This window comes from Erpetoichthys calabaricus, chromosome 8, assembly GCF_900747795.2.
Source record: "Erpetoichthys calabaricus chromosome 8, fErpCal1.3, whole genome shotgun sequence".
In the NCBI taxonomy this organism is placed as follows: domain Eukaryota; kingdom Metazoa; phylum Chordata; class Cladistia; order Polypteriformes; family Polypteridae; genus Erpetoichthys; species Erpetoichthys calabaricus.
In genome coordinates this window covers 135,546,752-135,559,653 of record NC_041401.2, presented here as the reverse complement: position 1 = coordinate 135,559,653, position 12,902 = coordinate 135,546,752, and the positions used below count along the sequence as shown (strand labels likewise).

The 12,902-nt window shown below is 36.8% G+C and overlaps 1 protein-coding gene across 2 annotated transcripts in view; it reads left to right on the top strand.

Annotated features, from left to right (window-relative positions):
• si:ch211-45c16.2 (mitogen-activated protein kinase kinase kinase 13) overlaps positions 1–12,902 on the top strand; it is a 252,332-nt gene that overhangs the window by 189,940 nt on the left and 49,490 nt on the right. For both annotated transcript variants that reach the window (XM_051931366.1, XM_051931367.1), the window contains 3 exons: positions 4,926–5,035; positions 8,405–8,521; positions 8,904–9,047. In XM_051931366.1, coding sequence (XP_051787326.1) covers positions 4,926–5,035; positions 8,405–8,521; positions 8,904–9,047 — 371 coding nt within the window. The remainder of the gene's footprint in view (positions 1–4,925; positions 5,036–8,404; positions 8,522–8,903; positions 9,048–12,902) is intronic.

The window sequence follows — 12,902 nt, the reverse complement described above, 5'->3', positions numbered from 1 at the left end:
TATTAAATGTTTTATGCCATGTGCACAATGACAGAACACTCAGATACCTTGTATTCAGAAGCATGGCAGTCCTTCAAGAGCTAGTCTGGACCATTTGCTAATAAAATGGTAGTTGCTGCTTACTTGCTTGTATATAGGAAGCATGCACATAGCCACAGCATGACCATTCAGCCTCTTGCTCTCTTTGAAATTTTGCTCCACAAAATTTCATCGGTAATGTTAATTAAAAATTGTGTTTGGAGTCAGAATATCAGAATAGCTAGATAGGTGCTTATGTTTCATAGGGTTTTCTCTCCTGTTATGCCATATCCTAGTGAATGCCAAGTTAATTGATGAATGTGAATTTGCCCATAAATGTCAAATTCTGATAGGATAGCCTCTGAACTTTTGAGATGAGGAATGTTAAAATGAAGGATGAATGTTGCAGAGTGTAACAGAGCTATGTTTATGTGTTTAGAACTCATAATGGTGTTAAAACAGTGATTTCTGTATGTTGATATCTGTATTCATCTTATACTGCTCTTTAAAAGAGGAATTGGAAACAGCCTCTGTAGTTGTACCTGTTCTTAAAAAAAAAAAAAAAAAAAAAAAAAAGGTATGGAAGAGAAAATACATAAATTGGGGGAGGATTTTTTGAATTGGAAGAAGGAGAATTGAGAGAGCTCGAAAGTTTGCATCAAAGCCGTAAAAGATTTATTCCAACACTATTATACTTTTCCTTTGAAGGTTACTTTAATTTGGAGAGGAACATTTACTTTCACTATAGTGGACAAAAATGGAAGTATATATAGAGTAGGGTAAAAGTCTGAGTTGTAGCATACATGTCTTTTGGGATCCATCTTTGAATAAGCTTGTGATTCTCTAAAGAATTCTGAATTCAGCCGGTATTATGCATGTAGTGGTTTATCTTAAATTTGATTTGTAAAAACTAAACCCCAAAAATACTAGTGGTAGATGTATTAAATTAATAAACTCTACTCGTATAAGTGAACTAGAATTAAGGAACACACTAATTATTTTGAGGCACCTGAACTATCATGAGATACACTGAACCCATTTACTATAATACAAAAGAATTGTATCTCTTTCTGTCTGTTAGTCATATGTTTTAAAATTGCATTGCTTATTTACGTGATCTTACCTAGTCTATTGAAGTATGTGGCGTGCTACTGTGAAGACTTTCGCCTAATGTGATATACCTAATGACTAAGACTAGCTACTCTGTGGCTGGCTATGATAAAAATAATGATTTTCTTGTTAGCTGGAGGTGAGGGCTGTGTATGCAAGAGAGCTGACAACCGGTGAATGCTCATCTGGAATTACAATGTATAGAATGTAGCGATGAGGAGCAAGGAAAAAGCCTTTTTGGAAACTCACAAATAGAAGAGAAGCTTGTCTGTTTGATGTCTTGTGTTTTATGTACTCAAATAGAAAAAAAAGAAATTAAAGGGCAGAGACTACAGCTGAACACCTCACAGCTATTAATCCTTTCCACAGCGCCAGCTGTGTTATGTAGCACAGAATCAGAAGAGAAAGTCATCTTTCTGATGTCTCATTTTACATACCATAACAGAATGGAAAAAAGAAATAAAGGGCAGAGATTGCTGCTTAACTCACTGCAGCTGTTAACCCTTCATACAACACCAGCTCCATCAGGCAACATGCTATTGGTGGACAGTAGTGCTGGGCGGTATGACCAAAATTCTATATCACGATATTTTTCAAAATTATACCGGTTTCACTGTATTGGACGGTATTTTTCCCCCATGCATGAGTGGATGTTAACCATATTTTCCACTACAATTACTGGCTAAGAATAACCAATTCCACTGTCATGAGAATTGTACATTGTACAAAAAAACATTTTAATGTGTACACAAGTATTAATACAAGTTTGCATGGCCCCATAAAGTGATAGTTTTCAAGGGGGTGGCACTAATAAAGAGAAGGAATCACATTGCATGACAGATGCAGTCAAAATATAGAACCTTTTTATTAAACAATGCTTGCAAACAACTTAAACTAAAATTTTGACAACATATTTTCAACCATCCAAAGAGGCATTTAGACTTACTAAAATTTAATCCAGAGGTGCTTGTCAAAAGTTGTATTGCACTGAACATGTCTTAGAAAAGGAATAAATAGTAAATATTTTTTGTAAACCAACTACACTTTGTTAATGTTTACAATCTCTGTCCACTGACACGTTAAAGTGACTTTTTAAACAACTTTACCATCATTAAACTGCATAATATTTAAACTAATGAATAATAACAATACAATAAATAGTGAAACTTCCAGTAATACTATTACTTCCAAGACTTCAAGCCTAGGTGCATTACACAGTATTCACCAAATAAAAATAAAATAAAATAAAACAAGTGCAACTTGGTGATGACATCTTTACCAACTGAACCATCATTAAGGCAAACTGCATTAATATGGATATACATAAATAATAAAACTGCAACTTGCATTTATAATGCTATTTGTAGTATAGCCCTACAGAATCGTATTAGGGCCACGGTGAAGAAAAAAAAAACTATATGTCGAGATCAAAGTCGACATTTCCACTTTATTCTTGTAGTTTATTTTGTCATTAAAGTAGAATGTCGTAAACTAAACTTCATCCTAAAATCAATGTTTAAGTCACTAGATTTTCTCAAACCCCGTCATAAGTTATGTAGCACATTAAATGCTTTGTGTTAAGTGTTCCCCGACCCAGTTGTTAATGGATACACTCTTCTTAAACTGACTTCCTCTTGCACTAAGAGGCAGTGATCACCGCACAGAATACATTCACTTCATGATATTCCTGCTCTCTGAAAATGTAGAATGCTAAAATAATTTTTCATGATGAAATGCATTAAAACAGGTATTAAACATGCACGGTAGTGTGGCGGTAGTGCTGCTCCCTTGCAGTAAGGGGTCCCCAGGTGTACGTTCAGTGTAGAGAACTTTATGGCAGGTGTGACGAGGTTCCAAAAAACTGGATGTATTAATGGGTATCACACAGGTTTAACTTAAATATTGTTTAAATGTTGGGTTCGTAATCTGGTGGTCAAAGACACAAACACAGAATTCAATGGATGTTCTTCTGAATGGGCTTTCTTTATTGCATGCGTGCTGTCTCTTTCTGACGTATTAAACCCCCAGTTCCTATCCTTCCTTTTTCATAACCAATCGCCACACGATAAACGTCCTTGTGAAATTAAAACTAGCTATAAACTTAGACCACTGAGTGTTCAGAACTTTAAAAAAAAATCTTCGTTATACATGTTTAATTATGCCGTCCATTCAGGGTTGCGCCCATCCCAGCAAGCATTGTGTGCAAGGCAGGAGGAAATCCTGTGGCGCCAGCACATCGCAGGGTGAATATGAGCAATACATACACTAGCAGGTTTAATATAGCATAACAAAACCAGCCATTCTACATTACTTTGAAAGGAAACTGAAGCACGCTAAGTAAGCCCACCAGAAAAACATGCAAATTCAAAGCAAGGAACACCCGGGACCCTATTGCTGCAAGGCAGCAGTTCAACCTCCACGCCACCGTGCCCCCACATGAATACATGCTTTAATGCATTTCATCATGAAAATTATATCAAGTATTTATCTTAGCATTCTAAATGTTCAGGGAGCAGGAATATCATGAAATTAATGTATTCTGTGTGCTGCCTGCGCCTCCTTTTAGTGCAAGAGGAAGTCAGTTTAACATGGCTCGGGGAACATGACACAAAGCATTTAATGTGCTACATAACTTATGATTGGGTTTGAGAAAATCTAGTAAATTAAATATTCATTTTAAGATGTTTATTTTACGATGTTCTACTTTAATAACAAATTCCGAGAATAAAGTCAACGTGTTGACTTCAATCTCGACAAAGTAGAAATGTCGACTTTATTCTTGTCATAAGCGTCGAGATTAAAATGGAAATGTCGAGAATAAAGTCAATATGTCGTCACACTATTACATAGTACCCAGGTACATTACACAGTATTGAAAAAAAATACAACTTGGCTTGCAGTATTATCCAGTAGTATAGAAACAGTATTCATACATTTGAACATAATGGTCCACATCCGACCTTTTAAATCCAAAGTATCTCCAGACAACAGATGTGACTCCTTTTTCCAGCAAAAGTTCTTCTGTATCATCATGTTCAACTTTATCGTCTGCTACAGCTTCAGTTTCAGAATGTTCTCTGTCCATTTTCACCATGCAATACCTCTACTAACGCATGTACTCCGGTGTATGCTTGTTTAGCGGTGTAGCATTGAAAAAGAGCCCCCGTACAACACCTCTGTGGCATGTGTTTAGTGGTGTAGCAGTGAAAAAGGTCCCCCTTAAACAGTTTCCCGCAGCACCACGTTCCGAATGTTGTTTAGGCAATTTAAACCGGTTTTGCGGTATAAGAAAAATATATATCATAACAAAAATAAAAAACAGTTTTCGGTATGAACCGGTATACCACCCAGCACTAGTGGACAGAAAAAGGGGTGAGCATGATTGCACTAGAAGATTGGCACTCAGTTGAAAAATGTGACACAGACTGTGATTTATTTTATTTATTTATTTTTTTTGGCATGTAATCTGACATGGTGCAGCGACTGCGATTGACGAATCTAATTGGTAATGTGACGTCAGCTTTGCTCTGGCACTTTTTTCCATCTGCCCTGAGATGATTCTTCACACTAGTACTCTAAACTTACAATAACTATTATACAATAGAAAGGTTTTCCTTACAGAACAACACATACTTTTCTGTTGCATAGCATACAGAAACTGATTTGCCTGATTTCATTACTTTATCACATTATTAAAGTTCCATTAAAGTTCATATAATTATATTCATAAGTAAAAAAAAATTCTAAGACTTAAATGTATAGTGATTTAAAAAAGAGTTTTCTTTTCATTCTTGTAGGCGGAGTGGAGAGAAGAAGTAAAAAAGCACTTTGAAAAGATCAAGAGTGAGGGCACTTGCATACACCGCTTAGATGAAGAACTGATTCGACGAAGAAGAGATGAGCTAAGGTATAGTATGTGGACTATTCCTGTTTAACACTCCTTTGTTAGTCATAAGACTACAGTTTTTATGACAGGATGCGTTATAGTCATAAGAACATTTTCAAAATGGTATGGTTAAACTAATAAGAAAAAAATCAATCATAACTGTAAATGCTTACAGAAGAAAAGTTAGTGTATTCAAATATTTTGATTACCTTCATAATATTAAGGAAGCTTGTGGACAAGTCAGGTCAGGTTGGGGAGCATACTGTACATGGGTACAGGGGGTTGCCGCACCCACCACTTGGTGAAACAGGTCAAGATCCCGGTTGGCAACCCCCCAGGCAGACAAGTGGTTTAGTCTCACCCTCCAGAAATGACCATCTATCTGCCGCAGTTAGGTGTTTAATGGGCATCCCCTTGGCCTGGTCCAGTCTCTTGGGTCCTCAGCAATAAGAGTCCTGCGAGCCAGATCACATTCAGGGAATCACGCCACATGGCTGGATTGCCATAATTGAGGCTTCATCACAATGCAGGTAATGTGCCTCATTTGGTACTCCATGAGCAAAGCAACGGTACCCAAGGATTATCCAAAGAGAGATAATACTGAAGGAGTCCAGTCTTTATCTCAGATCACTGGATAGGCTTGTAGACTAACGTGTAATTTAAAAGGATAAAAAAATAGTCTGTTTTGCATAAGGGAAGCTGACAGTTCCCCTCATTTGTAACAGTGTATGAAAATAGACCAATAATAAAATGTATGTAGTTAATTGATTTTCATAGAATATGTCCAAAAATGGTTAAACCTAGATTTTTTTTAAGACCCAAGATGCAATTATGTACAGTGGCAAGAAAAAGTATGTGAATCCTTTGGAGTTGCCTACTTTTCTACATTAATTTGTCACAAATATAGACATACAATATGCTTACACTAGTAACATCCAAACAGTTATAAAGTTTCATGTCTTTACTGAACAAACCCATCAAACCTTTGAAATGTGCTGTTGAAAATGTTAAGTGAACACTTGGGCTAAATATCTGGTCAGACCTCCTTTAGTAGCAGTAGTGGATCAGAACTACACAACATTCAGGAGAAATTTTTGACCATTCTTTGTTACAGAACAAAGTTCAGCTCACTCTTATCCTTACAATTCTGGTATTAATAGCTTTCTTGAGGTCATTTCACAGCATCTGTATTGGGTTAAGGTCTGGGTTCTAACCACCATTTCAAAAAACAGAATTTATTTTTTTTGAAGAAATAGTGTAACAAGTTTATATTTTGCTGCATATTCTTTCTGAACAATTCAGCTTTTGTTCCATCAATCCCCCCAAAAAAACATTTTCCTAATGGCATTGTAGAGTGCCAAGATGGTCTTCAGAATACTTACTGAATACAGTAATGTGTCTTTGGAAAGCAGTGGCTTCCTCCGTGGTATCCTGCAATGGATACCATGCCTGTTCAGTGTTTTGTGTTGTGGACTCTTGAACAGAGATGTTAATGTATTCCAATCATTCCTTCAAGTCTTTAGCTGTTGTTCTGGAGTTATTTTTTTCTTTTTTGAGCATTCTTCACTATGGCTTTCAAGTCATGTTGGCTGTGCACCCACTTTTAGGGAAATTATGTATTGTCTCTGTTTATACACAGTTTACCTAACTGTGGACTGACGAATATCTAAACTCTTGGAAACTACTTTGTAACCCTTTCCACATTTAAGCAAATCAACAAATTTGGTCCTAGATCTGAGATGTTTTTTTTTCTTTTGGTGAGGTATGCTTCATAACAGCAAATGCTTTTTGTCAGTAGCAAACTCGAGAATGTTAAATCTCATTTTATAGGTCAAAGTATCTCAACACCACACCTCCAAATTCATTTCATTGATTGAACTCCATGTGTTAAAACTTCTTAGACCTGAACTTTGGTTGAAGTTATCACTGTAGGGTTCACATAAGGTTTCCAGTCTACACTTCTGAATTTTTGAATGATGTAGTATGTAAATAAAATAAAATTTTATAAAATAAAATGTTATATATTCCAATATGTAGTAGATCTCTCCAATAATTTGTACATTATTAGTTAAAAGTTAATTGTAACTTATATGAAGATTAGACCACTTTTTAAGATTAAACTTACATACATAAATATGGTTATTTCCACTATAATTACTGGATACCTTTTTAATGTAAAATAGAAAGCACCATTCTCTGTTAAGAAACTTCATATAAAAGTTTACTCTCCTGTTTAGATATCCTTGTTGAAGAACCTATTTTAAAATGACAGCTGACTTCCACCTTAATTTTGACCTCCATAATTTTAAAGACTTGTATTGTGTTGCTTCTTATTTTAATTTTGGTTAGCATTAAGAAATTTTAATTCTTCATCATAGCTTATACAATACCGTGCCAGAATCAGGCTATTTAACACTATTGCTAGTGATGTTATGTCCTACTTTTAATTTAGATCCCAAAACAACATACAGTATTTCAAATGCCACCTCACAATTGCTCTATATAGCTTAAGCATAAACTCTTTAAGGGAATAAGCAGAATTATTTGAGGTCAATTTTATTTATACACCAATATACAGTCAAGCCAAGTTTAGTGTCAATTCCGTATATTCCCGGTTTGTCCTTGCTTCATCTCTCTCTGAAGCCCAATTACCTACCTATATTTTTTCATTTTATTTTCAAAGGTTAGTACTGTACCATATTGTTCACAAGTGTCTTCAAACAAATTTGCTTTTGATGAGACTGCTGATTCAGGTTACAGAAAACACAAGCAGTTATGATCAAACCTTTTGGGAGAGATTCTTTATTTTTAATTCATTTTTGTGGTGAAATGCACCTTATTGCAAGATGTTCAGTGCTTACTAATTCATAGATTGCCTGCTTTGTAGTAGATCTCTAATAGCATTATGTTGATTCACTTCATACATTCCATTTTACAGAGATTCAAAGTGACTCTGCAATTATGACAGACTTCAGGCTCATGGCTGAAGTCTTTAATTAACCTGTTTTCCCATCTAAGGCAGTGAGTGTTATATATGTCCAGAAGGGAAGACAGCTGGTTACTGGTAATGTTCTGTGCTGCATTCACCTCCATTTGTAGTAGTGCTTTAAAATGTCAAACAGGTGTCATACAAAGATGTGAATCAACCAATAGAAGCATTAAGCAGAAGATAGGATCCAAACCAGGACAGTCCTTATCCCATCATGTGAGTCATGCACAGCCCCTGCACTCGCTTATTTGGGCCGCATGCATGTCTTGGTCAGAGAAATCTGGAGTATGTGGAGAAACAAGCCTATCTGTAGCTTTTGTTCTGCAAATTAGTTCTCAATATCACCAACACTTTGCAGTTTCATTGCTTATTTTGGTATTTTTCTCCCTGGCTTTATACAGGCATGCTCTAGATATTCGAGAACACTATGAGAGGAAACTGGAAAGAGCAAACAATCTGTACATGGAGTTGAGTGCAATCATGCTACAGCTGGAGGTGCGAGAGAAGGAGCTTATCAAGTATGTGTATTTGCCATATTTGATCTTTGGATTTTAATACATTTAAGTTTCACCTGTGCTTTGCAACAGCTGATTAATTGTATCTCTTTGTAAAATTTTGATGTGACAGTGGAAATTGCAATAATTAGACAGCAAGATTCAATATAACAAGAAAATAAGTACAGTCATAATTGCAATAAGGTTTAAATGTATAAATTGAATTATGTACAGTACCAGAAGCTTTCAGTTAGATATTTTTTCAACAACATAGCCTTCATTCTTCAAACTTAATATATTGCTTTTCTAAGGTTGGAATTTTTATCTGGATGATGATAGTTTGATTTAAAAGCTTGCTTTTACGAATGAGATTTGAGTTGTTCAGTGCTTTTCATTTCCCTGACAGAAGAGAGCAGGCTGTGGAAAAGAAGTACCCAGGAACTTATAAGCGTCATCTTGTGAGACCAATTGTTCGACCTAACACTGTAGAAAAGCTTATCAAAAAGAAAGGCAGCAACATCACTTACAAGACAGGAGTACAGGCCAAGCGGTAAGAGTATAGTCCAAAAATGTATTTAATAACAGTTATCAGAACCAAAGTAAATGTATGTCCTGTATGCTTTTCATAAATACTGATGACAAGCAGAGCCACTTGTAATACCCATAATTTCTGTTTTGTTTCATTAGCACCCTGTCCCAAACTGTCATTTAAAGCTACAGTACCTGGATTATTTTCAGTTTAGAACACCCCCATTTTAAAATGATCCTGTTTTTACTTTATTTTAAGAAGTATCCCATAACATGTTTAAATAGGTCTTCACATGTATGACATTGTGTCTCTACTGTTTCTTTCAAATCTATTTGCATGCTTAGTATTTTTTTAATAAATATGTTTTCAGTTACACTTCCTAGAATTTTTGTATCTGGATTTGTCAGAACAGCACTACAGTATGGTTTGCAGAAAATGTTTTTCAACAACAGTATTTTTTTCCTGTTAGCACAACCTAAACATGGGAGATTTGTCCTTAGTGGAATAAAATAAAAGTCATCTTAATTTTTGTTATTTACTTGCTGTGTTACCCAGTTTTGCCTGGGATTTTTTTTTCTTTTAATAAAGAAAGGGTTAATATTATTGGCAGGCAGTGTGCTTGGACTTCAAACTCTGATGTAGTTGGTTCAAACCCGCTACTGACTCTGTGACCATGAGTAGCATAATTCACCTGCCTGTACTCCAACTGGAAAAACAAAAGAAATGTAACCATCCTATCTTAAACACTGTAAGTTGCCTTGAATAAAGGCATTAGTCTAATAATAAGTAATAATATTGCATCACTGGAGTTGCTTAATCTTGAATGTGATATAGTTGTCCATGAGGAAAACATTACTGTATTAGATTAGTTGCTGCTTTTTTTTCTGCTTTTCCTAGCGACTAGCCCTTTTTAAGGATTATTGCCGTAGTATAATCACTGATTATTGCAAAGCACAGTTATATAAGAAAGTGTATTCTTTTAAACTGGAAAGGGTAATTGGTAGAAATAATGTGAAATTTAAATATATATTATTAGATGTTTATGATTTGTGTTTACACCATTCATTCAAGTACAATATTTTCATGTTTTTTATCAGTTGTATATACAGAAGTTCCCTGCGAAGTCGCGGTTCTGAGTTCGCGGCATCAGTCATTCGCGGAATAATTGTTAGCGGAAACCGCAAATATCCTCCTTAATTTTTATGGCTTTTTTCTTGGCAATACTGTACTGTAGAGAGAGCAGGAAGCAGCTGTAGAGAAAACCGTGACTTGCGATGGTGAAAGTAGCCAGCAGAATTTGAAACTGCAACTCCTAGCAATCCCTGCAGTGGCTCTGATTGGTCTTCTGCTGAGGGTGCTGGGGCTGTTGAGGTCAAATGATGTCAGCGTGGCTTATAAAATTGGGGCTCGTGACCAAAAGCAAAAAAAAAAAAGTTTTTGCAATTTGTGTTTCAAGTTCCTGTCTGTCTGCCTTCTGTTGGGTTACCTGCACTTATTCATTTTGTCCTGGATCGTTTCGTGCGTCTGGATTGTCTGCCGTCTGCCTGTGTACATGAGGACTGTAAGTGGATTCATGGCAATCCTGCCAAGAAAGGAGCGCTCCTGAACCCATCTTCACCATTTCAGGAACTACTGGTAGGACTATCTGTACATTCCCATTCAGCATGTGGATTTCTGGACTATCTACTTTCATGTGTTGCCCTTTTTCATGATTTACTGTGTGTGTTTTGTTTGTGCTTTGTTTTATTTAATGTGTAATCGCCGTAAGGGGAACAGGGGTAGTATTGTTGTTTTCTTATTTCATTTGTTTTTATTAATTCTTTATTTGCTGTTTGACTACCGGTTTAATTTGTTTTTGTCTCTGTTTGTGAGTGCGCACAGGTCGAGTCAAGGCTGAATATGTCCCTGAAATCTCCACCATAAAAATAAATAAATCACTGTCTTCTCGATTGTGGCTTCTCGCGTGACGCTACACTTACTTAAAAGCCTGAACACTGCCTGCCCTTTTTGGCTTATTGCTTTGTTTCTCTCTCCTCCCCCAGACATTCTCTGCTCCTGTTGGGGGTTTGTGCTCCCCTATGATTTTTGTCTATTGTTTAATCGATAAGTAACTGCATACTGAGCTCCTTTTACTTCTGAAAGAGACATGTTTGTTTGAATAAAGTTCCTGTCTGGACAATCTCCTGTGTTTCTGTGCAATTCTGTGCCCCAAGTGTTGCACTTTGTACATATTGTTCCAGTAGTTTTTAAAATAGTTTTTACAGTTCATTAGCAGTGTGTAAAATGATAGTGTTGCAGTAATTGTGATGCTGTTTGCATGAAAAAAGTGTTCCATTAAAATTTCACTTTTTCTTTGTTAATTGTGACGTTTACTTAAAGTGCAGCAAAAAAGTATTTGCCGTCCAGGGATGCATTAACCCCACGTATGTGGCAGTTTAAGGGTTAAAGCCCCAAGATGCTGCCGAAACGAGTTGCACCGTCTAAGGCTTCTGGCAATGAAAACGTGCTTGCATGAATTACAGTACATATAGCGGTAACATCGGTATTTTACATTCTAGCACTGCCGGAGACATAGCAGTACAGTATACAGGTTTACTTTTGCATTTTTTATTTTTAGGTAATGTATTAAGATGAGTTTGAAATTACATCAAAGTATTTTGGTGGCATATTCATGGTTTAAACTATGAAAATAGGCATTTTTTTTTAACCACATCCAAAATTTGTGGTTTTTCACAATTCGCAGGTGCTCTAGGAATGTAACCCCTGCAAATTTTGGGGGTGTACTGTAGTCCCTCTTCAAAGTCCATAGATGTGAATGTATATTGTCATGTTTGGGGGCTTCTGAGTTGCACAAAAGGACAGCCAGGAGAGAAGTGGGTAAAGACACTTTTATTCTAGCATTTGAAGGAACAGTATTGGAGCTTTATTCAAATGCACAGCAAACTTGACAACTTTTCAAGTGTTTGCTCCAGGGGCTGTACCTTCAGATTAAAAGAACTCTAAGGCCGGGTTTATACTTTATGTGACGCATGCACTTGCGGTCACTACTATTTATACTTGCTCGCATACTTAATGTAAATCTGCCAGATTCCACCAGGTGGCAGTGAGAGATTTCTTCACAGTGAGAAAACAAAGTTCGGCTTCGCTGTATTATGAATTACCCGAAACATTCATTACATTCAGGACACCTTGCCACAGTATCTCTAAAAAGGATGTTTAATGATTACATCTATCAATCCAGGGGATGTACCCATTCCAGCAAGCATTGGGCGCAAGGCAGAAACAATCCCTGGACAGGACATCAGCTCATCGCAAGGTGAATACAAGCACATACATACACTAGTGTCATTTTAGCATCCCCAGATCCCCAAACCTGCATGTACTTGGAAGGAAACCAGAGTACACTGTGGAAAACATGCAAACTCTAGGCAGCGAACACCAGGGATATGACTCCCTGCAAGGCCTGCCACAGTGCCGCACCCACATGTGTAATTATTAGCAGTATTCATTATTTAAATGAAGTTAATGATTTACCTGTAAAATGTAATTTACGTACTTGCATTTCGACCCTCTGCAGTTGGCATACCAGGAGAAGGTGGGAGCAGAGGATGCCATCATCTTCATGCTACACCGATCCCTCTCCCACTTGGACAGAGGCAGTGGTGCAGTAAGAATTATGTTTCTGGACTTCTCTAGCGCCTTCAACACCATCCAACCTCTGCTCCTTAGGGACAAGCTGACAGAGATGGGAGTAGATTCATACCTGGTGGCATGGACCGTGGACTGTCTTACAGACAGACCTCAGTATGTGCGTCTCGGGAACTGCAGGTCTGACATTGTGGTCAGCAACACAGGAGCGCCGCAGGGGACTATACT